This window comes from Micromesistius poutassou, assembly GCF_964030765.1.
Source record: "Micromesistius poutassou genome assembly, chromosome: 16".
Classification (NCBI taxonomy): Eukaryota; Metazoa; Chordata; class Actinopteri; order Gadiformes; family Gadidae; genus Micromesistius; species Micromesistius poutassou.
The window spans coordinates 3605372-3626116 of NC_140286.1; the positions used below are offsets into that span (position 1 = coordinate 3605372).

General features: G+C 49.1%; 1 protein-coding gene across 1 annotated transcript in view; it reads left to right on the forward strand.

Moving 5' to 3' along the window:
- The window catches only part of carmil3 (capping protein regulator and myosin 1 linker 3), a gene marked incomplete at both ends in the record, with an annotated part of 80504 nt that overhangs the window by 19930 nt on the left and 39829 nt on the right, over positions 1-20745 (forward strand). Inside the window, 9 exons of the mRNA XM_084481436.1 lie at positions 937-1031; positions 1843-1913; positions 2168-2241; positions 8131-8206; positions 10373-10461; positions 11406-11500; positions 12667-12753; positions 15519-15628; positions 16072-16149. Coding sequence (XP_084337562.1) covers positions 937-1031; positions 1843-1913; positions 2168-2241; positions 8131-8206; positions 10373-10461; positions 11406-11500; positions 12667-12753; positions 15519-15628; positions 16072-16149 — 775 coding nt within the window. The remainder of the gene's footprint in view (positions 1-936; positions 1032-1842; positions 1914-2167; positions 2242-8130; positions 8207-10372; positions 10462-11405; positions 11501-12666; positions 12754-15518; positions 15629-16071; positions 16150-20745) is intronic.

The following is a 20745-nucleotide window of genomic DNA, read 5'->3' on the forward strand; positions in this document are numbered from 1 at the left end:
TAAACAACGGTCATGTAGAACTATAGACCAGATGACCACTATGCTCTAAGCATTGCAGAATAATATGTCAATATCAGCTCATTAAGTTGAAAAAACAACAACAATAACGTTCTAGATGAAAGTAGCAAAGATCTAATCATTGTCGGTGACTGGGGTAGAAGCAGAGTAAACCATCTCCTCATAACCACCCCTGTGGTTCATCATCTCCAAAATCTGAACAGTTAACCATTAAGTAGACCATACTGGATATAGAGTGCTCTTAACAGCATCTCGGTTGTTGTCTTAATACACTGTAAGCTGATAGTAAGAAAATGTAATTTGTAATGGAAAGATAAAGTTAGAGACAAACCAGTGGTCGCTACAGCTGTTTATTTGGTTAGCTCCCTAGTGTGTTCATGCACTGAGCTCATTTTGAGCTCAAGCTGTTAAGGAAAATGGATTGAGGCATAGACAAAGATTAATATATGAATTAATGTGTAAAGAATGCGAAAGAGATTAGATCAAGATGTGGGAGGAGATATTATTGATATGTGATAAAATATGTGTATCTATTAAATTCGACTTGAAAACAAGCCGCATCTGCTGTTCCACCTTAATGTCCCTTTGAGTTGTTTTTTTGAATGAATCAGACTTTATGGTTCGACATTTCAACTTGACATGCTGGTCCTCCTCGCCTGCCTGTTCAAGAGCAACTAAGGGCAAAGGAAATCCAATTTTTCCCATTTTGGATTTTCATCTTAATGAGATCTGGCTGTGTCTGTCCTTCCTTAATTCAAAGGATTCTTTCAGGTGATGCAAGTAGAGAAGACTTACTTCTGTGTGTGTCTCTCTCTCTCTCTCTCTCTCGCTCTCTCTCTCTCTCTCTCTCTCTCTCTCTCTCTCTCTCTCTCTCTGTGTTCTCTCTCTCTCTCCCTGTCCTCTCTTTCCCTCTCTCAGGCCTCCTATATGTCGGGCAGAAGGGGAGGTGGCAGACGGTGTTAACAAGTTTTCGCCTACTTCCGATTCATCGCTCGAGGCCCAAAAAACCTGTGGTGAGCTGGCCTGCTCAACGCCGCGCTCACGCACACACACAGAGCCACGTTTTGTCCAGAGTGACTCACGTTGAATACAGATACAGGTGAAAAGCCAGCTGCATGGGGTAGTTGGGTCAGCCAGCTCCATGGTTGCCTACAGGTAGCCCGCTAGCATCGGGGATCAAACCCGGAACCTTTTTCCACTGGGAGTCAAACACCCTAGTCGGTATGCTATCCCTACCGTGTACGAAACATAAACTAAACCTTTACAGAACTTCTTACTCTGTCGAGTTCCTCTGGAGGGCAGATCTGAACTAGGACGGGGGACCCAGATTGTTGTCAGATTTCCTCTCTGATCTGTTGGTTATTCCGTTATTCAACCAGATCTTTCACGGTCAACACTTTGATCTCACCTGGATAGTGTACAGAGAATCTTCCGCTCACACGGTTCCTTTTGAACTTTGGCCCATTTTCATTCTCCTGCTGTCCCCATCTCATCCCTTCATTGTCTCCTCTGCTCGTATCCCCATTCTTGTCGTCTCCTGCTGTCCTCTCATTTGTTCTCCGTCACTGCTCATTTCATCCCCCACCGTCCTCCCTCTCTCTTGACTCATCCCCTCCTCCTTTTATACTTTATACTGTTTCTCCTCCATACCCTCTTCCTCTCTCCTTTCTCCTTCACTCCTCCCCCCTTCTCCTCCTACCCGCATCTTCTCCTCTTCCTCTTGCAACTCCTCCTCCTCCTCCTCCACCTCGCTTCACATTCCTCCATGTCCCTCCTCCTTTTCCCATTCTTCCTCCTCCTCCTCCTCCTCCTCCTCCTCTCCAGGGGGTTTCTCTGAGACCTACGCGGCACTGTGCGACTACAACGGGATCGGCTGCAAGGAGGAGGTGCAGTGGGTGAGCCACGCATCACAGACACGCCTCCTCACTCCTCTAATCTAGAAGACGCCTCATTTAGCGTGCGGGGCTTTTATCAAGGCTGTGGTTTGGGCGCGCACCCCTTTCACCCTGATCACTCAGCCTTTTGATCTGTGTTGTGTATGCTCATCTGTCCGCCCTATGTATCTTAAGTGCTTCTTTAATCTATTCCGTCTTCCTCTGCTCCTCCCTCCCCACTCGCTGTGTGTTTGTCTGTTTATGCCTCCACTCAGGATGTCGACACGATCTACCACTCTCAGGACAACCGAGAGTTCAACCTGTTGGATTTCAGCCACCTCGACAGCCGGTAACTCTTTCAGGCAGACAGACATGCGCTTTGTTTGTTTTTTTTTCCCCGATTTGCCATTTTGATTATCATAGATGACGGTTAGTGATTCACAGAAATGGGCTTATAAAATGATCAACTTCCCCCGGAAACAAGAAAGAAATGACGGGGAAAGCGTTATGTGTTCCAGGGACATGAGTCGAGAAACCTCGACATGCCATTCTCGTTTCCACAATGATTTGCTAACTTTATCCATCCCTCACAGTTAGTCCCCATTAGCAGCTAGCGGGAGCCAGCTAGCTGGCTTAATTGAGCTATAAAGCTCCACTGTCCTTGTCGCGCTACAACAAAAATGTGTCTGGGTTTAACATCATTAAACCAAATAAACGGCGGGACGCAAATCGTGGAGTCACTGGACAAGACAGACCTTTAGAAAACACAAAAAGGAATAAATGAATTTGTAAACACCGCTGAGGCAGAGCTGACCTTCTGTATATTTTTCCCGGGAGAAAGGTAATTGGCCTGTGAGTTTTTCATGATTTTAATAGTATTAAAATGAGTAAAGTAGTATTTGATCCTGAAAGTAATAACTCCGACACCAGTGCCAAAACATTTGGAGTGTTAAGTGGTCCACCAACTGAAAAATAAATGTCACTCACCAGTGCCATCGGAGGACATTTGAATCTGTCGGGTCATGTTGGAGACCGTGTACAAATTCTGATTTATTATCTGCGCTAACATTTAGCCCACTGCCGACCCGGCAGTGGGCTAAATGTGCAATTTCCACTGATGCAATACAACCCATAAAACCTCCCACTGTCTGCTCTTTGATGACTTATTATGAATACAACACGATCATTAACTATGAAATATATTACAAATATTATAAGATGTACAATTATAGGCTTCATAACCTATAAATGGATTAGTCTTCCTCTATACTCATTCATGACAACGTGATCGTCTTCATGCTCACTGCTTTAGGCCTCTGTGAAGGCAGGGGACTCAGGTAGTTCTTCCCCCAGCGTCCTCTGTCCTGATGCTGACAGCCAGTGCCGGCTGATACGCCCTGTCAGCTGTCAGTCGTCTTTATCCCACGCTTTCATGCTCACTTTTTCCTCTCCTGGTGGATATCCCACGCTGTTACATAACCACAGACACAGACACACACACACACACTCACGCAAACACACACACACACACACACATGGTACCTTTCTACCTACATACTTATCCGTCTCCTCAACTCTCATTTGTGTTACTGTCTCCGTTTCCCCCCCCACCCATATGCCCAACGCTTGTTCCTCCACCCTGTCCGTCTCCACCCTTCCTCTGGCGTATTAGTGTCTAGTCAGGGCTTTGTTTACACACTGGCTTGTCTCCACCCCATCAGAGGAGGCAGAATCACAGCTCTGTGTCCCCGCCGTGGCGCCACACCCGCTCCTCCACTTGGCTGCTGCCACTGGAGCCTTTCATGGAAACGTCCCACCGCACTTCCTAACCGTCGCCGGAGGTTGTACCAGGAAGTGGGGGTGTGTCCTATTGTCTCGGCATCAGGGGGAGGCAGAGACTAGACATGTTGGGGGTGGGAGGATTGAGACGAGCATACTTTTTTGTTTTGGGAGCGTTAGGTTTCATGAGTTCTGCCGAGTGGCACTCAGTGTTACATTGATGCTGATTGAACAGCTTCGGGGGTTTGAACCCTCGACCTGGCGGCTGGGAGTCAATCCGCCTAGCCACTAAACTGTGGGTGTTTGAAAGGCACCGTGTTTGATCCCCCCCCATGGTTGAAGAAGGTGCCCTGACCCTAATGTGCTCCTTAATGACCCGTATCTGCTAATTAATCATGTTATTATAATCGCTTTGAGCAAAGGGCCTCATAACGGCCACAGAGGAGTGGGCCAGCATAATCCCCTTGTCCTTAAAGTGTATATATATGGACACATATATACTTGCTCTTTCGTGCTCTTTCGTTCTCTTTCTAAAATGTACCTAGCGCAGCGTTTGGCCCGCGGCTACAAACCGCTATGTCAGCTCTTATCCGTTGCCGTGACGACCTCAGTCGGATCAACGCACCATTTTGTTTTCTTTATGCATGCGCACATTCAGCCCTGGCTCACCTGCGTAGCATGCGCACACACACACACACGCACGCAATAGACACACACATGCAAGGCTGACCTTTACCGACGAAGGCCTGACATTTGGGTCTTTTTGAATATTATTGGAACCTGACGGAAATGTCACGTTTGGATGAATACATCACTTCATATTTTCTTGCGGGATAAACGGACCATAATGTCGGTATGGATTAGACATTATTGATTTGTTTTCTGATTGACTTGCTGCCAGCATGGTTAAATACTTAAAAGCATCTATTTCTGTATCCGTGTTCAAAAGGATATATGTGGATATATTTCAGAGGGAAATGACAAAAATGTCGTTAGTTGTTCTGCTCTTCCTCATCCACCTTGCCAGCGTAAAGTCCCGGGATGTCAAAACAAAACGCACCTATTCGGGAGCTTTAGTGTCAACAAAATGTTTTGACGAGATGAATGGAAGAGGAGAGGGCTTTTAATTACACGTTCTGTTCGTCAGACGAGGGGGAGGAGGGGATACAGGAAGGCGCCTCAGTGTTAGACGGAGCGTTGGCCTCCATGTGAACCATCAGCGCCTGGGAGCCTGCTCTGCTGACGAGCCTCCCCACACCTCCGGCGCCGCTCTGCCTTTCTTTACGTTGCCAGCCTCTCCGTGCATCTCTCGCTTTGTCTCTTTCTCTCGTTCCCTGTCACTCACACGCTCTCGTTCCGGCTTTTTCTTTGGCTGTGTGTGTGTGTGTGTGTGTGTGTGTGTGTGTGTGTGTGTGTGTGTGTGTGTGTGTGTGTGTGTGTGTGTGTGTGTGTGTGTGTGTGTGTGTGTGTGTGTGTGTGTGTGTGTGTGTGTGTGTGTGTCTCTGGCTCTCGCGTTCTCTCATTCTCTCTCTCGTTCTCTGTCTCGTCCTCGTATCTTTTTCTGTCCGTCTGTTTGTCTCTCTCTCTGTCTTTCTCTGTCCCTCAGTCGTTATCCCCGTGCACTATCCCCGTGCATCTCTCTTTTCTCTTTCTTGTCCTCTCCCTGTCTGTATGCCTGTCTCTTGTCCACTTTCTGTTAATCTTGGTCTTCACTTCTCTGTCTTCTACCGGCCTTCCTCTTCTCGTTCCTTTGGTTTCTCTGTCTGTGACCCTCTCTCCTCCTGCTTCAGTCTCATGTAGCCACTGGCACCGTCGCCACTGCTCTGCACTGTATTTTAGGCTTTATTTATTCTTGACTCTGACTGCTGGCAGTTGATCCCTCCTGTGTGATCAACCCTCCCCCCAAACCGGTCCCTTACCAACCCGGTCCCTTACCCTGACGACCCACTTTCCTCTTCCGTCTCTGATGTGCCCAAATAGCCCCCGCTGTGTGTGTGTGTGTGTGTGTGTGTGTGTGTGTGTGTGTGTGTGTGTGTGTGTGTGTGTGTGTGTGTGTGTGTGTGTGTGTGTGTGTGTGTGTGTGTGTGTGTGTGTGTGTGTGTGTGTGCGTGCGTGCGTGCGTGTGCGTCGACCAGCAGAGTGACTAAGCCTGTGTTTTTGTGTGTGTGTGTGTGTGTGTCCCTAGCAGCAGAGTGTGTAAGCCTGTGTGTGTGTTTACTTGTTGTTTCCGGTGTGTGGGGAGAAGAGTAGGTTTGGGAGAAGTAGCGTTATGCTTGAGTGTTTTTTAGCTTTAAGAACTCTTGCAGACAGCTGGTTCTCACACACACACACACACACACACACACACACACACACACACACACACACACACACACACACACACACACACACCGCCTGCCTCTTCTTTCAACATCTCCTGTGTGGCTGTCTGCCCTTCCTCCTTTGGTATTGGCGCCACATCCTCCATTACCTCCTCCCCCCTCGGCCCCCTCCACCTGAGTCACGCTCCAGACGTCAGGTGGTCTCCTGATATTTAAAGGACCTGTCATTGGGTCGACTCCTTAGGGGGGCTGCTGGAAAAGGGTTGGTGTGTTTTCACTGTGACCAGATGCTCTGGTATGCCAATGGAAGGAGTGTGCGTCGTGTTCCGTCTCCCTCTCACATGCTCACTCTCTCACTCTCTCACTCTCTCTCTTTCTCTCTCTCACACACGCATGCCCCATTGCCAGGGGTCAATTGCATGAACTGCTGTCAAAACCCAAACCTTGTTGATGATGAATGAATCATGACAAGTGCAAAGACCCACTCTAGCGCACACGCAGACACACACACACACACACACGCACACCATGCGTCTGGGAGGGAGTGCCATGGTTGTGTTGGCTTATAGGAACGGGGCCTGCAGCCATCTTACTCTGAGATCTAAAGTCCTGCCCTCTTGGTGTAAAACACACACACACACACACACACACACACACACACACACACACACACACACACACACACACACACACACACACACACACACACACACACCCTGTCAACCCTTCTTTCTCCTCATTCCGTTCCTCGCCTGAATCTCTCTGTACTCTTGTGAACCTCCCGTTCGTCTGTCCCCCTGACTTGCTCTCCACTCCCCTCTTCCTCATCCTCTTCCTCCTCCTCTTCCTGTTCCTCTACAGCTTGTCAGGTGGTGTATGGAAGTGTTTCAGGTGGACAATGGCGACTCGTAGCACACACACACACACACACACACACACACACACACACACACACACACACACACACACACACACACACACACACACACACACACACACAATGTGTTATGGATCCTTCCATCTCCTCCCTCTCTCCTATCCCTCATTTCCATTCCATCTCGTTCAATGTTTTATTTCGCTCTTCCTATCCCTAAGCTCTTCCTCTGTTTTCTCTCTCTCTCTCTCTCTCTCTCTCTCTCTCTCTCTCTCTCTCTCTCTCTCTCTCTCTCTCTCTCTCTCTCTCTCTCTCTCTCTCTCTCTCTCTCTCAATATTCTCTCTCTTCTTCTCCTCGCTTTCCAGTCTCTGGTTCCTCCCCCACAACTTTCCACTCCATTTTCATTTGTCTCTCTCCCTCACAGACAACAGCACACACACAAACAATTATGCACAGGCAGCAGGCCAATTGGTGTGTGTGTGTGTGTGTGTGTGTGTTTACACCAGGGGTCCGTACTCAGAATCTCAACGTGTTCGTATTGAGTAAACAACGACCCCATCCATCGACCCTCCTCTCCATCTCTGTCCCGCCTCCCTTCCCCATTTTCTTCCTGCACCCGCCCCTGCATCCCTGCCCCCTGCCCCCAACCCTCTCTCCCCTCCACGCCCCTACTCTGCCTCCCACCCCTTACCCCAACACCCCTCCATATTCCATCACACCCCTCCATCCCTCCTTCCCGACCTCTGGTCCCTCCACCTTCTCCTCCCTCCCCATCTCCGCCCCCTCTCGCTATCCTCCCTCCCACGCTCTCCGCTATCTACTTCCTCCACCGCCACGTTCTCCCCGCTCTTTCTCCACCACCATCTTCCCCCCTGCGGCACAATCCCTCAACCTCCTCCCCCCTCTCCCTCCGCCCCCCACTCTCTCCGCCCTCTGCCCAGCCCCCAGCAGGGTGCCACATCAGTCACATGGTTAGAAGGGAGTCCCGGTGCGTTGTGTTCCCACCCCCCCCCCCCCTCTGTCAGGATGATGAACTGCCGTTGGCCGGGGGAGGGGCCGGGAAGAAAGAAGTTTCGCCGTAATGTAAATTTATGGATCAATGACATCGAATGGCCTGCAGCAGATGAGCTTTGCTAATTCAAGGGTTTTCCTCTATCTAACAGCCTGTGTGTGTGTGTGTGTGTGTGTGTGTGTGTGTGTGTGTGTGTGTGTGTGTGTGTGTGTGTGTGTGTGTGTGTGTGTGTGTGTGTGTGTGTGTTCCAGGGACTTGGCGGTGATTGTGGCGTCCATGGCGTACAACACGTGGTTCACTAAGCTCCACTGCAAGGACATGCGCCTGGTAACCATCTCTATAGTAACCGTATCCATCCCCTGGTAACCATCTCTATATTAACCATCTATATGGTAGCTAGCCCCTAGTAACCATCTCTACACAAACCATACCCATCCTCTAGAAACCATCTATATTGTTACTTGCCCCTAGTAACCATCTCTATAGAAATCAAACCCATCCCAGAGTAACCATATCTATAGTACCAGTGACCATCTATATTGTATCTAGCTCCTAGTAATCATCTCTATACAAACCAAACCCATCCCATAGTAACTATATCTATAGTACCCATCTTTGTAGTAACCATAACTACCCCTATCTCCATCCCCCAGTTACTATCTAACCTTCTATAGAAGGTTACAAATGTAACCTTCTTTAATCTGCTATATCTAGTTCCTGGTAACACTAGAGTGCCTAGGAGAAGCTCTCTGGCGTGCTGTATTGCGTTTGGGGAACGACAGCGGTGGCAGTGGGCGGACATAGCTTCATCATAATCATACAGCGCATGCATAATAGATGCAAAGGAGGAGAAACCGAAAAAGTGTCCTGTAACTGTAGAGGCTGTATTATTATTATTATTATTATTATTATTATTATTATTATTTTATCACAAGGCAGGAACCACACAAGAAAAGCCGCACTCTTGCATCTACATGTGCTGTACCTCAGCCGTACCCGAGTTTTCCGCTGATAACCCAGATTTGTTATTCTTTATATTCTCCTCGCTCTGTCAGCGTGTCGCCCAGATTGAAGTCTTGTTCTTTGGCTGTAGCCGTGGCCGTGATTTGGCTGATTTCATGAAATATTCATACGAGAAACAACAGCCACCATATGAATGCTTTGAGAGTCTCCATGAATCAAACAGAATAAATCCGGACTTGCCGGCCTGTTGGCCGTCAGGCTGTTGTCTGTCTACCGGCATTATTAAAACCTGTCTGAAACCACGCGCTTATCTACGTACCAGAGGTGCCCAGAGCTCTCGCTTCAGCGTCAGAGAGCGGCTTGTGTTGCTGCGGAAAACTCAAAAATGCGAAACTTTGTAAAAGGCTTTGAGTATTATTACATTACGTTATAATGAGACGTTATCAAGAGACCAGGGTTGTGTTTTCAGGAAAAACAAAACCTTAAAAAGACATTATGAGTTTCGATTTTATCCTGCAGATAAAAGCGGAGTCACTACATAACTACTGACTGACGATGACGATGGTAAAAGCATTGGCCAGCTAGTCGCCCTAGCTTCCCCACTGTTGACTAATGACTCGCTACTGTTGCTGTTCTGTCACTCAGGGTGCCAGCCGTAAAGTGCTTTGGGTAAAATATAACCAAACGGTAATAGTGACCACATTTACATTCATAGTGTTCCCTTGAGCAGACACTTTTATCCAAAGTGACTTTCTTACAAGTGAGGCGGAGAGCAATCAAAAGGAAGCAATCAAATTTGGAGGAGCGACCGAAAAAAATAGGTTATAGTGCTGCATTATCCAGCTTTAATGACGACTGGAGCGTGTGTTGAGCAGCATAGAAATCTGAAATACATTCACTGCTTACTCCTCCTAACTTGACAGATAATACACTAGAGATCAGCGATCCTCAATTTTGTTCAAATCAATTCTTAATTTACCCAGATTTCAAATTTAATTACATAAAAAATCCAGTAAAAGGTTCTGTAGTTATTATTTGAGAGTTGTAACGAGAGAGAGCAGAGAAGAGGGGAAGAGAAGAAGAGATTTTCTAAACTCTCCCTCCCGCCCTAGTTTTCTCCGCTACTTACAAGTGTTTCATTTCACGCAGCTTTGATTGATAAGCAAGATGAATTCTCTGAACCAATCAGGGAAGAGATGCCCTGATTGGACAGAAATAACTTGACTAACCCTAAAATCTAAAATGGCTGATCCAGAGATGGACACAGTCAACATGAAACAACTATCCTCGTGTCACATTTCTCACATTAACGGTTGCTGGACGGCAAGGAGTCCATTCCAATTCAGAAATTTTTCAAGAATCGATTCTTGAGGAAAATTACCGTGACAAGGTAATTTTCCGTCCCTGTGACACGCTGCTATACTCACCTGGAGAGATGCAGTCGGTCAGGGTCCGGGGCCCGGCGGGGAAGGGGGGGACGGCTGACCCCTGGCCCCTGAATCGGCCTCTCTTCCTGGGTGTGTTCATCAGGGCTCGGAGGTGGTGGACCAGGTGCTTCACACCGTCAGCAAGTCCAACAGCCTGGAGGAGCTGACGCTGGAGAACGCTGGCCTCAAGTCGTGAGTCTGGCTCGTCTTCCTATGCTCGTCATCATCATCCTCCTCCTCACCTCTCTCTCTCTGTGTCTGTCTGTCTGTCTGTCTGTCTGTCTGTCTGTCTGTCTGTCTGTCTGTCTGTCTGTCTGTCTGTCTGTCTGTCTGTCTCTCTCTCTCTCTCTCTCTCTCTCTCTCTCTCTCTCTCTCTCTCTCTCTCTCTCTGTCTGTCTCTCTGTCTGTCTCCCTCTGGCACTCTCTTCCATCCCACCCAAAATGTGGATCTTCCTCCTCTTCATCCCTCTCTCTCTCCTCGTTCTTTGCATGCTCCCCTGTGCCCAAAGTCTGCTGTCCTCCTCCTCTTTTTTCCCTCCTCCTTTCCTTCTCCTCCTCCTTCCTTTCCTTAGGGACACACACACACACACACACACACACACACACACACACACACACACACTCACACTCTCTCCCGTCTTCCTTCCTTGCTCCTCCCTTCACTTTACACCCACGTGTCTTATCATATTTAACAAGCACGCACACGGCCCACGCCTCCTTTGCTCTCGTTTGCTCTCTTTTGTCCCCTCTGCTTCTGCCTGTTGGTGCTTGTATCCCCTCCTGCACCCCTGTTTGCTTCTGGAAACATCTCCGCATCGACCCTCGGTGACATCGATGGAAGCCGCTCAACAGCGCGTTCCTGAGGGGGGACCACACTATCGCTCCTAGAACCAAACGTGCAGAACCAGAGTCCCAATTCAATAAGGCTCTATAAATGAATCAGCCCACCTCCGGGGGCATAGCGAATTAGCATAAAGATTAAGCTGCTTTCGGGACGCGCCGGATCGTCAGGCGCTCCAGTAAGGGGTGGGTTGCAGTGCGGCAGAGCCCTGGCTGCATTGAGAAGGGTTTGATGGCTGGCGGCATGTCTTCCGGAGGCCGGGTGATTTATTCTGAGGGCTGGGGTGTCTCCGCAGGGACTTCCCCCAGAAGATGGCCTCCGCACTGTCGGAAAACCCGTCGTCCGTGATCCACTCCCTCAACCTGTCACATAACACACTGGACAACCAAGGTACACACACACACACACACGCGCACGCACACGCACGCACACGCACACGCACGCACACGCACACGCACACACACTTGACTCTGACAGCACTCTCGCCCTCTCTCTGGCTCTCTCACACTCTCTGGCATGCGCTCACTTTCTCTCTCTGTCTCTCTCTTTAGTACACTCTCCTGTTTTTTTGCTGTCTGTCTCCGTCTCTGTCTCTTGCTCTCTACACAGTCAATCTCCCAATCCCTCTCTGTTTTTACATCTGAACTCGGCCGTCCCTGTGAGGGAGAGAGGCAGAGAGGGAGCGAGAGAGTGGGAGAGAGAGACACTCTCTGTGCCTGCGGCAGGTTTATTCGTTTACTATATAATCCTACTCAACCCTGTGTTTCTGCAGAAACACCGTCGTAGCCCGTCCGTCTCCGTCTGCTCTCAGTCTGTCCTCACTGCTGCTACACTTTTAGATTGACGGCAGCGCCTTCCCTCCCTCCTCCCCATCATTCAATTTTTTGCGTTTGTATTTTTATACTTCATTTTCTATTTGCTCTTTCACACACTGTCGTTCGAGCCAAGATTGCTTCTGTTGGTTTTTAATACTTTTATTTCTTCGGTTTTATCATCGCGGCGTTTGTCCTTGAGAGCTCTGTCTGAATAGGGACAGTCTATTGCTCATGGTGATGGCTTTAGTGACAGCTGAAAGGTTCTGGGTTAAATCCCTTAATATCCACAGTCTACCCTAAAGCCTCCTTGAGCAAGTGACCCAAAGCCCTGCCTGCTCCTTAATGACCATCTCAGAGAAATGTTGCTTTTAGTTGCTTTGGCGAAGTGTCCTCTTATGCAGATGATTTGACCAGCCGCGAGCCTTGCCACTAATTTAAAATTGAGACACAACCACACAAAATGTGCTAATGTATGTCTGTACCAATGTGCACACTTTTTTTCTCATACTTTGTAAGCTATGGATAGTAGTCTGCTCCCTCACTAAATATTGGCCGGGGGGTGACCTTGTGCATCATACGGCTCCTTTGAGGACTCTGGCAATCCTCCATCTCTCTCTCTCTCTCTCTCTCTCTCTCTCTCTCTCTCTCTCTCTCTCTCTCTCTCTCTCTCTCTCTCTCTCTCTCTCTCTCTCTCTCTCTCTCTCTCTCCATCTCATTGTCTCGCTCTCTCTCTCTCTCCAGGTGTGTCCAACCTAATCCTGCAGGTGTGTCGTCTCAACAAGGGTCTGCGCCTGCTCAATCTCTCCAAGACCTCGCTCTCCTCCAAGGGTAGGCGTGTGTGTGGGGACTCATACACACGCACACACACACATGCCAACAAGCACACGCTTACACGGCGATCATGGCAGCTTGATTGAATTATTGTGAAGCGCGATGGCCCACATACGGTAACAGTAATTCGGGGGAGTGTGCAGATATAAAAAGAGTGGGCCGATTGGCGCTTTCGTAGTCACGATGTATTAATCATGTTCATATGAGCGGTGTGTTTACCTTCTTGCTGGAAGCCGGTGGAGCTGCAAGGTGAAACACAATCAGTGGAGAAACAGGACTCATGGACATGGATAGAGACTCGCCCTCTCCCCTCTCTTCCCCAGCGCGTACGCTCTTATCAGTCTCTCCACATTACTTTGCATCTCTCTCTTCATTTGACCGTCCGCTATCTTAGTCTTATCGCTCTCCATCCCTTTCGATTTCTCTCAGGCGCTCGCCGTCCCTCGCTCATCCTCGTTCCATCTCCCTCCATTCATCTGTTTCATCTCCTCTCCATCCCTTTCAATCTCTCCATCCCTCGCTCATACCTCTCTTTCTATTTGTTGTCCATCCCTTTCAAACTGTCTCTCTCAATCTCTTTGTTTCTTCATCCATCTCTCGCCATCCCTCTTTTCATCTCACAATCTCTCTCTCTCTCTCTCTCTCTCTCTCTCTCCCTCTTCCTCCCCACCCCTCAATCTCCCTCTCCCTCCCCTCCCCTCGCCCAGGCCTTCTCTACTCTAGATCAGCTAAGCAGGTTATTATTTATGTATGCTCTGAGCTCTGTATGGTCAGCCAGAGCTCTGGGCTTGTTTATCCGCCTGCTATACCGAGAGCCTATCAGGGGCCCCGGGTTTACTGTCCTACTTCTGCTCCTTGCCTCACCCCGGGGCCCGATCAGCCTGCAGCTGGACATTACTGCACACTCTGGTGGACCCTAGTGATACCGCTGTCTCTCTGTCACTCTCTCACTCACGGTCGCTCCATCTCTCTCTCTTCCTAGTTTCCTCTCTTTATAGCTCTCTCTTTCCTTCTGTCTCCCTCTCTTTTGCACTGGCTCTCACACTCTTTCTCTATTGCTCCCTCCCTCCCTCGCTGTCTCTCTCCCTTGCTTGCCCACGCTCTTTCTCTCTCTCTCTCTCTCTCTCTCTCGCTCTCTGCTCTCTCTCTGTCTCTCTCTCCGTGTCTCTCTCCATGAAAGGCGCTTGCCTGACACGGTGGCTGGAGTGTGTTAAGGGTGCTGTGTGAAGCTGTGGTCGGTGACCTTGGGTGCTGAAAGGACAGTGATGACTTTGCAGTAGCTAGGCTAGCTTTTTTTCCTTTTTTTAATATGTTGAATATTTATAGACGACTCCCCCCCCCAACCCCTCCCACCCCGCCCATCTAGATCTACAAACGTATGCACCCAATGACCTAAGGGAGGCTATCTTCTCTCTCTCTCTCTCTCTCTCTCTCTCTCTCTCTCTCTCTCTCTCTCTCTCTCCCTTTCTCTCCCTCTCCCCCCCCCCCGTCTCTGTCTCTGCGTTTGTGTGTGTCTCACTTGACGGACACAGACAGACACACAGACAGTCAGGTAGACAAGCAGATAGACACACAGGCTCACACACACGCACACGCACACGCACACACACACACACACAGAGTGTAGCTTCGTCCCGGTGGCGTCGTCTGTCATTACAGAGTGACGGTGGAGTCAGTACCTGCAGCCCCGCTAGTGGATGGATACGGATTAGAATGGGCCGACCACCCCATCACTCATCCCGCTCGCTGGCTCCTCTTCCTGCTAATCGCTCCAAATTGCGGATGATGGGTTTAGAACCTCGCCGGCCAGCCCCCCGGGGGGGGGAGGGGGGGGGAGGAGGGCGGGGATGAGAGTGGGGAGGGGGGCGGCGGATGTGAGGGGGTGCAGAGGATGAGGGGAGGTGAGGACACGAGAGTGTAGGGATGGGAGTGTGGGCGTGACGAGAAGAAGGGAGGGGAGAAAGAGAGTGAGGGGAGCTGATGACGGCACAGTACGGAGGGGAGGGGAGGGGAGAGTGGGCGTGGAGGGAGGGAGGGAAGAGTGTGACGGGAGAGGGGAGATCTGCGTGGAGGGGAAGGAAAGGGGAACTACAAGCGTGAGGGGAGAAGGGAATGTTGGTTTGTGGGCGTGGCGTGACACGGCTATCGTTACGTCAAAACACACCCCCCCCCCAGGCGTTTGGAGCAGAAACGATTGGGTACACAGTCCTTTCCCCCCGCCACTTGTGTGTGTTGGTGACTGTGTGTGTTTATTCTTATTTTTAGTTTGCCCCATATTTGCTCCTCAGCAGGCGATGCCCGCGGAGGGCTTTAATGAGCAGTCCAGGCCTCCCTGTGGGGGATCTGTCGGGGGCCGCTCCGGAGCCAGGACTTTGTGTTGGGTTGCAGGGACTTCTCCGGGAAACGGAGGCTCTGTCTCCTCTCGTGTGGTTCAGAAGCCGTTGTCTTTTGACTCTTTTCCACAAGCGCTGTTTACAACTCGTTTTGCAACCAAAAGCGGGACAGACACAAATAGATGTGGCCTACTAACTCGTACTCTTCCGAAACTTTTCCATGCAGCCTGTTCCTCGTCGACTGCAATACTTATAATAATGATATTCTGTTAATGCTACAAATGTATCAATGATGTCATGCTGGTCCACCAGACTTTATTTTACTCACGTACACTAGTGAATAAATAAGTAGTAAACAAGAAAAATACAGTGAAGGAACTCTCTGCCTCTCTCCCTCTCTCCCCCTCCCTCCCTCCCTCCCTCCCCCAGGTGTGGTGTCTCTGTCCCAGGCGCTGTGCTCCAGTGATGACTACTCCAACTCCCTGATCCACCTGGACCTCAGCAGGAACCCCGGGGTGCTGTCTGGAGACGACGCCACTGTGAGACACCCGCAGTCACGCACGCACGCGCTCACACGTAGTCGGACAGAAATTGACTCACCCACTTACTGACGTAGTTTGCACACACTCGCCAGCCACAAACACACACACACATGCAACCACTCACTCTCTGATTCACTCACTGTACGCACAGTCTCACTCTCCTACACACACTTACTCATGCATGCAGGGTAACACACACTCACTCACACTGTCGCAGGCAGGCATGCATGCACTCTCCCTCACACAAAGACACACACACGTGCTCTGTCATGTTCACAAACCCCTTTCTAAAACTGGAACATTCAATTCAGACTTCAAACGGTGTGTGTGTGACGCAGTTTAGACACGCAGCCCGCGTCCCTCCTTGCTCACACACTCCCTCATTGTATTTCCCATTATAATCTGACTCTGTTTCTCTCCTTCTCTTCTCCTGGATGCAGAACCTGTACCTGTTCCTGGCCCAGCCCAACTGCCTGGTCCACCTGGACCTCTCTGGAACCGACTGCACTGTTGACTTGGTGAGTGCCAATTGTTCACGTTCTTCCCTATGTCCAGGTGTGACTGCTTCTGGTGAGGGCCTGCTATAGTCTAGGAAACACCATTCCAGACCATGAAGACACTGTGACCAACGATAAGATATTCTTTAATAATCTCCGATGGTCATAGCCAAAAATACAAGACAATTAAACAACGTTTTACTGCAGAAAGTGCTAAAAGTTAACTAGCTTAATAGTTAACCTTATAGCTGTTTCAGATGGACGTTAGTGAAAGCATATGCTACATTATTGAAACTCTTTTTTACTGTTGTACACAAACAAGTGTCCTGTTTGGGATCATGTCGTACACTTTTGGGAGACTGTTTAATATTCCGAACAGACGGAACCCATTTCCCCCCAACTGCGGCACAGACCTCCGGTTTACTGGTGAATATTTTTAGTGCGGTGTTGCGTTCGTTGACAGTTTGGCACTGTGACTGTGTGAGGGTGCAAACCCTCATCAGTGGGCGTTCACACAGCAGGGGCGGCGTTCCAACTGTCACCATGTAGCGAATCCCCTCGCTTCCTTAATCTCCAGCTGTTGTCCTCGATCACCATCTTACCAACTGGTCTGTCGTGAGCAAGAGACGCGGCCTAATGCTCCCCGGCGAAGCGGCTTCGTACAGAGCATACATCGCTGTATCCGACACAGAAAGGGCTTCAGAGTTTCGCAGCCATACAGCATAATCCAAAGAACAAGAATGCTTGATTCATTTCTTGATTCATTTTCCTCTTCTCGTCCTGCTTGACCACCAACAGCTACTCTTTGACAAAACGTTTTGGTTTACCCAATGTCACACTAGGCTTGTTCTCCTCCTCCTCCTCCGACGGTGCAAGCAGATGACGTCTGAAGAACACTGGTCCCCGCTGGTCACTATGTGGCTGGCAGTGTTAATGGCTTCTCCCTTAAATTGACTTCAAGTGACATATTGGTGTCACCCGCTGTCCTGTGTGGCGCAACTGGTTGAGCACGACGTCGTCAGTGGTTCGATAATGGATCGAAGCACTATCCCTTTTGGATAATAGGTTGAGTCCCCCACATTTCAAATGTTCATATTTACCCAGAATATTGGTTTGTTTTCTGAAGCAGTCAAAACCACGATGCAATGTCTCTGTCTCTTTCAACAGGGCAACAATATAAAGAAACCAATCAATTGTCACACTGTTAATGTGTCTAACGAAGCCTGCAGGGTTGTTTATGAGGTATTAACGTCAGGCGTATGAATAGATACACACTGACAGGGTGGCCGTTAGCTTGACTACAATCCCATTTAATTGTGAAAGGGGAATAAAATCCTCCCATTAATGGTAATTCTATTGATCTCTTTGTTGTGGTTCTGCACACACATGAATCCACACCAGTAATGGCACGTTAGACCACTTTTGTGCTGATGAATGCTGCATCTGAAAGCTGCCTGCTGCACCGTTATGTCACTACATCACGTTGCTGGGCAGCAACACAGCAGCATTCACCATGGATACTGTTATCGGGGGGCTGCTTCAAACACGCAGGGTGTCGGTGGAAATCCTGACTTGGTTATTAGTAGCTTTGATGTATGAAGGAAGCATGCTGGAGGTCTCCTGGGGAGAGGGAGAGCGGTGATGGTAAATAGGGCAGGAAATGCTTGTGGTACTGGTTTCGATCCCCAGCGTCCCCAGCTGAACTGTAAGCCTCCTTGAGGTTGTAGAAAAACATCAATGAGATGTCAATGGATTTGTTATCTTGACCGCTATCAAACCAGTGGCTTGTTAGTACCACTGTGAGGGGGAACTTCAGGAGACATTCTCGCAATTGAATCACAGGGAGTTGGTACGCTCCGTTTAAATTGGACTATAAACCACCTCAGGCTAGTAGACAATGACTCACGGCTGCACACGAAGTTCACCTGCAACTTTTATTGATCCTCTAATTTAGTGAATTCCTCAGGTGGTAATTTTGGATGAATGGCGGACTTGGCTGAATACAAAAACTTTGCTTGTGCTGTTGAAAATATCAGTGAAAAGACTTCAATGTGGAGTTCAAATGTTCTAGATAAAAGTTCAGCCTCAAAGGCTAAAAATAAGCTCATAGTTTCCATGGCAATCGGCGCAGCAACACGGTAACACTGACTATTACGGCACATTGTATTTATTGTCTCCGCTATTTAAAGTGTCCTTCTCTGGGAATCAATTAAACCTGGTGGTGTAATTGGCATCCGCCCCTGATACTTCTAATCATTTACAGAATAAAGGAGAGAAGAGAAAACACACAAAGACGAATAACTAGCATGAAACATTAGCCACTTTGCGGAGCCCCTGAGCTAACGGGCTTGATCCCCGCGCGCGTCTGATCGGGGATTACCGCTGGCGTCTATTGTAACCACGCTTTAGTACGCGAGACGGTAGACGGTTCCTCACACCGACTCCAGGGCCTCCCCGCTCTCTGGCACGTCCACCTCCCATCGCAGGTTGTGCGGTCGTAAGAGGTGCCCGTTAGACGGCTTGTAAAGTGGTGTGTTCCTTACCACAGTCCCCACTGCTCTTAATGTGCTGCAGGGTAGGGAATATCAGGCGCTATAAATAAGAATGCTAGGGAACAACTCTCCCTGCAGCTAATGGCGGCTATGAATATTGTATGGGATATTCGATGAGTGTACACAGCCCTTAACATCTTTCATCTGCATGTTTAACCTTTCGGTATCTCCCCCCGCGTCGACAGCACTTGTTTTTTTGGTTTACAGACAGGACCGGTAGTCGAAAACAGAGAGCGGGGGGTGTCATTTTGAACTAGTGGCAGGTCAGGAGTTGAACCCGGGTTGCTACGAGGTGTATTGCTCAGCGGTCCGGGCGCTGGCGGGTCAGACCACCGGGAGGCTCAGAGGAAAACCCATGAATTGTTAAAAGGAGCAGCGTTGATAGTCAGAACGTCCTCTGTCGCTCGGCCCCGCCCGCTCTGCTCGGGTGAGCCCGCCGTGCCAGCGAGTCAGTCCTTTTGTTTTTCTCCCCAGCGGAGAGGCCCGGTGGGTTGAATTATTAATCAGGCTGTGTTTTCAACTGCCATGACATGACATGCTAAACGTTGCCGAATATGGATTAGCGGACTTGGCCATGATGGATTCCACCGCCGGGGAAAAACGATTTGTCTGCTAGGTTATCCTGGCGTGAGAGATGGGAGGATGGTTTTGGATGGCAGGAGATAAAGTGGGGCTATCCGTTGCGTTTTGTAATATTTGACCGGAATCCATTAATGTCGTACCAGGTTACCCGTTTAACCTTTTATATTAAAAGGAACGTGAAAACTGAAACCTGCTTATTTCCCCCCCAGCTATTAGTGTTCCTGCCAATGTTAAGATCTGACACATCCATCCTGCTTTTAAGTAGACCAATAGGGTGCAACAACTGCACGGTCATGGTTTTCATCGGGTTCCCTTCCTGTCTTCGTTGTCATAAGACGGTAGAGCTTTGTCATTGATTCAAGATCCGAAACTTTAATGCCATTTCTACAAGTTGATTGGAATTCCCTCTCTCCCCCGACAGAAGCACACGATAAAAGGGCTCAAATGACTTATTTGCCCTAAAACATTGAAATATCTTTCAGTTTGTTTGTCCTCCCGATTCTTGGGAGGTAGCATGGAGGTAGCATACCTGGTGTCAGCACTCCTCGTGTCAAATCGCAACGCTTTGCCACCATTTCACGGCCTCCGTTGGGACACCAGAAGTACTCGGGAGGTATCGCGATGTGCTCTGGGTGTTGTTGCTGCTAAAGCCACAACCCTGCGGTAGAGAAATGGCACTTCAGAAGGTACGTGGCACATTAAAGTGTTCTTTGAATGAATCGCTGTTTTAAATAAAGGTGCACCAACACCACGGCTTTGGGAGCCAACTCCCAGCCCAGAAGAAAATCAATGCGTCCAATTCTCTGTGTGAACCGGCTCGTTTTCGTTTAAACCGTCTACAACTTAGTTTCTGGCTCTTTTTTGGTCCACGGCCGATCCTGCAAGATGTTTGATTTAGAAGTTTAAAGGTTAGTTGAAAGTCTTTCAACCCCCCCCTCGATTTTAGTGTCTCGGCCGTGACATTTATAAAGAGAGGTCAGTGTGTTAAAGTGTGACATTTGCCGACGGGTCGCGAGCGGCCAAAAGATTAAGCAGACGCAATAAAGGACTCCTCTGAATTGTTAAAGCGTCAACGTTGACCCAGTGCACCTCAATAAGCCATCTCATATGTAATGAATGAAGCGTCCCGGCCGCTCCCCTTAACCCGGCGCGCCAGATGCTTTGGAAACGCAGAACCACCTGGGAAGTCGTCTTTGGAAACGGTTTGGATAGGGGGTGGGCACTTTCCTTAAAATTCTTGGCACTTGATTGGCTGAACCATCTGTCTATCAGCGTCCATCACGCATCACATAGATCACGTCGCTCCTCGTAGGACGACGTTTGGTCTGCATCGCATTAATCTGAACCTGGCAAGAATGACTGTTGTGTGTTTGTGTTGTGTGTTTGTGCTGAGAGTCCAGATGCCTCACAAGGTAAACTACTTCCCCCTCCTTCCCCTGAATCTCATTGAAGCGAGCAGCGATGGCCTTTGCCAGAAGGTTGG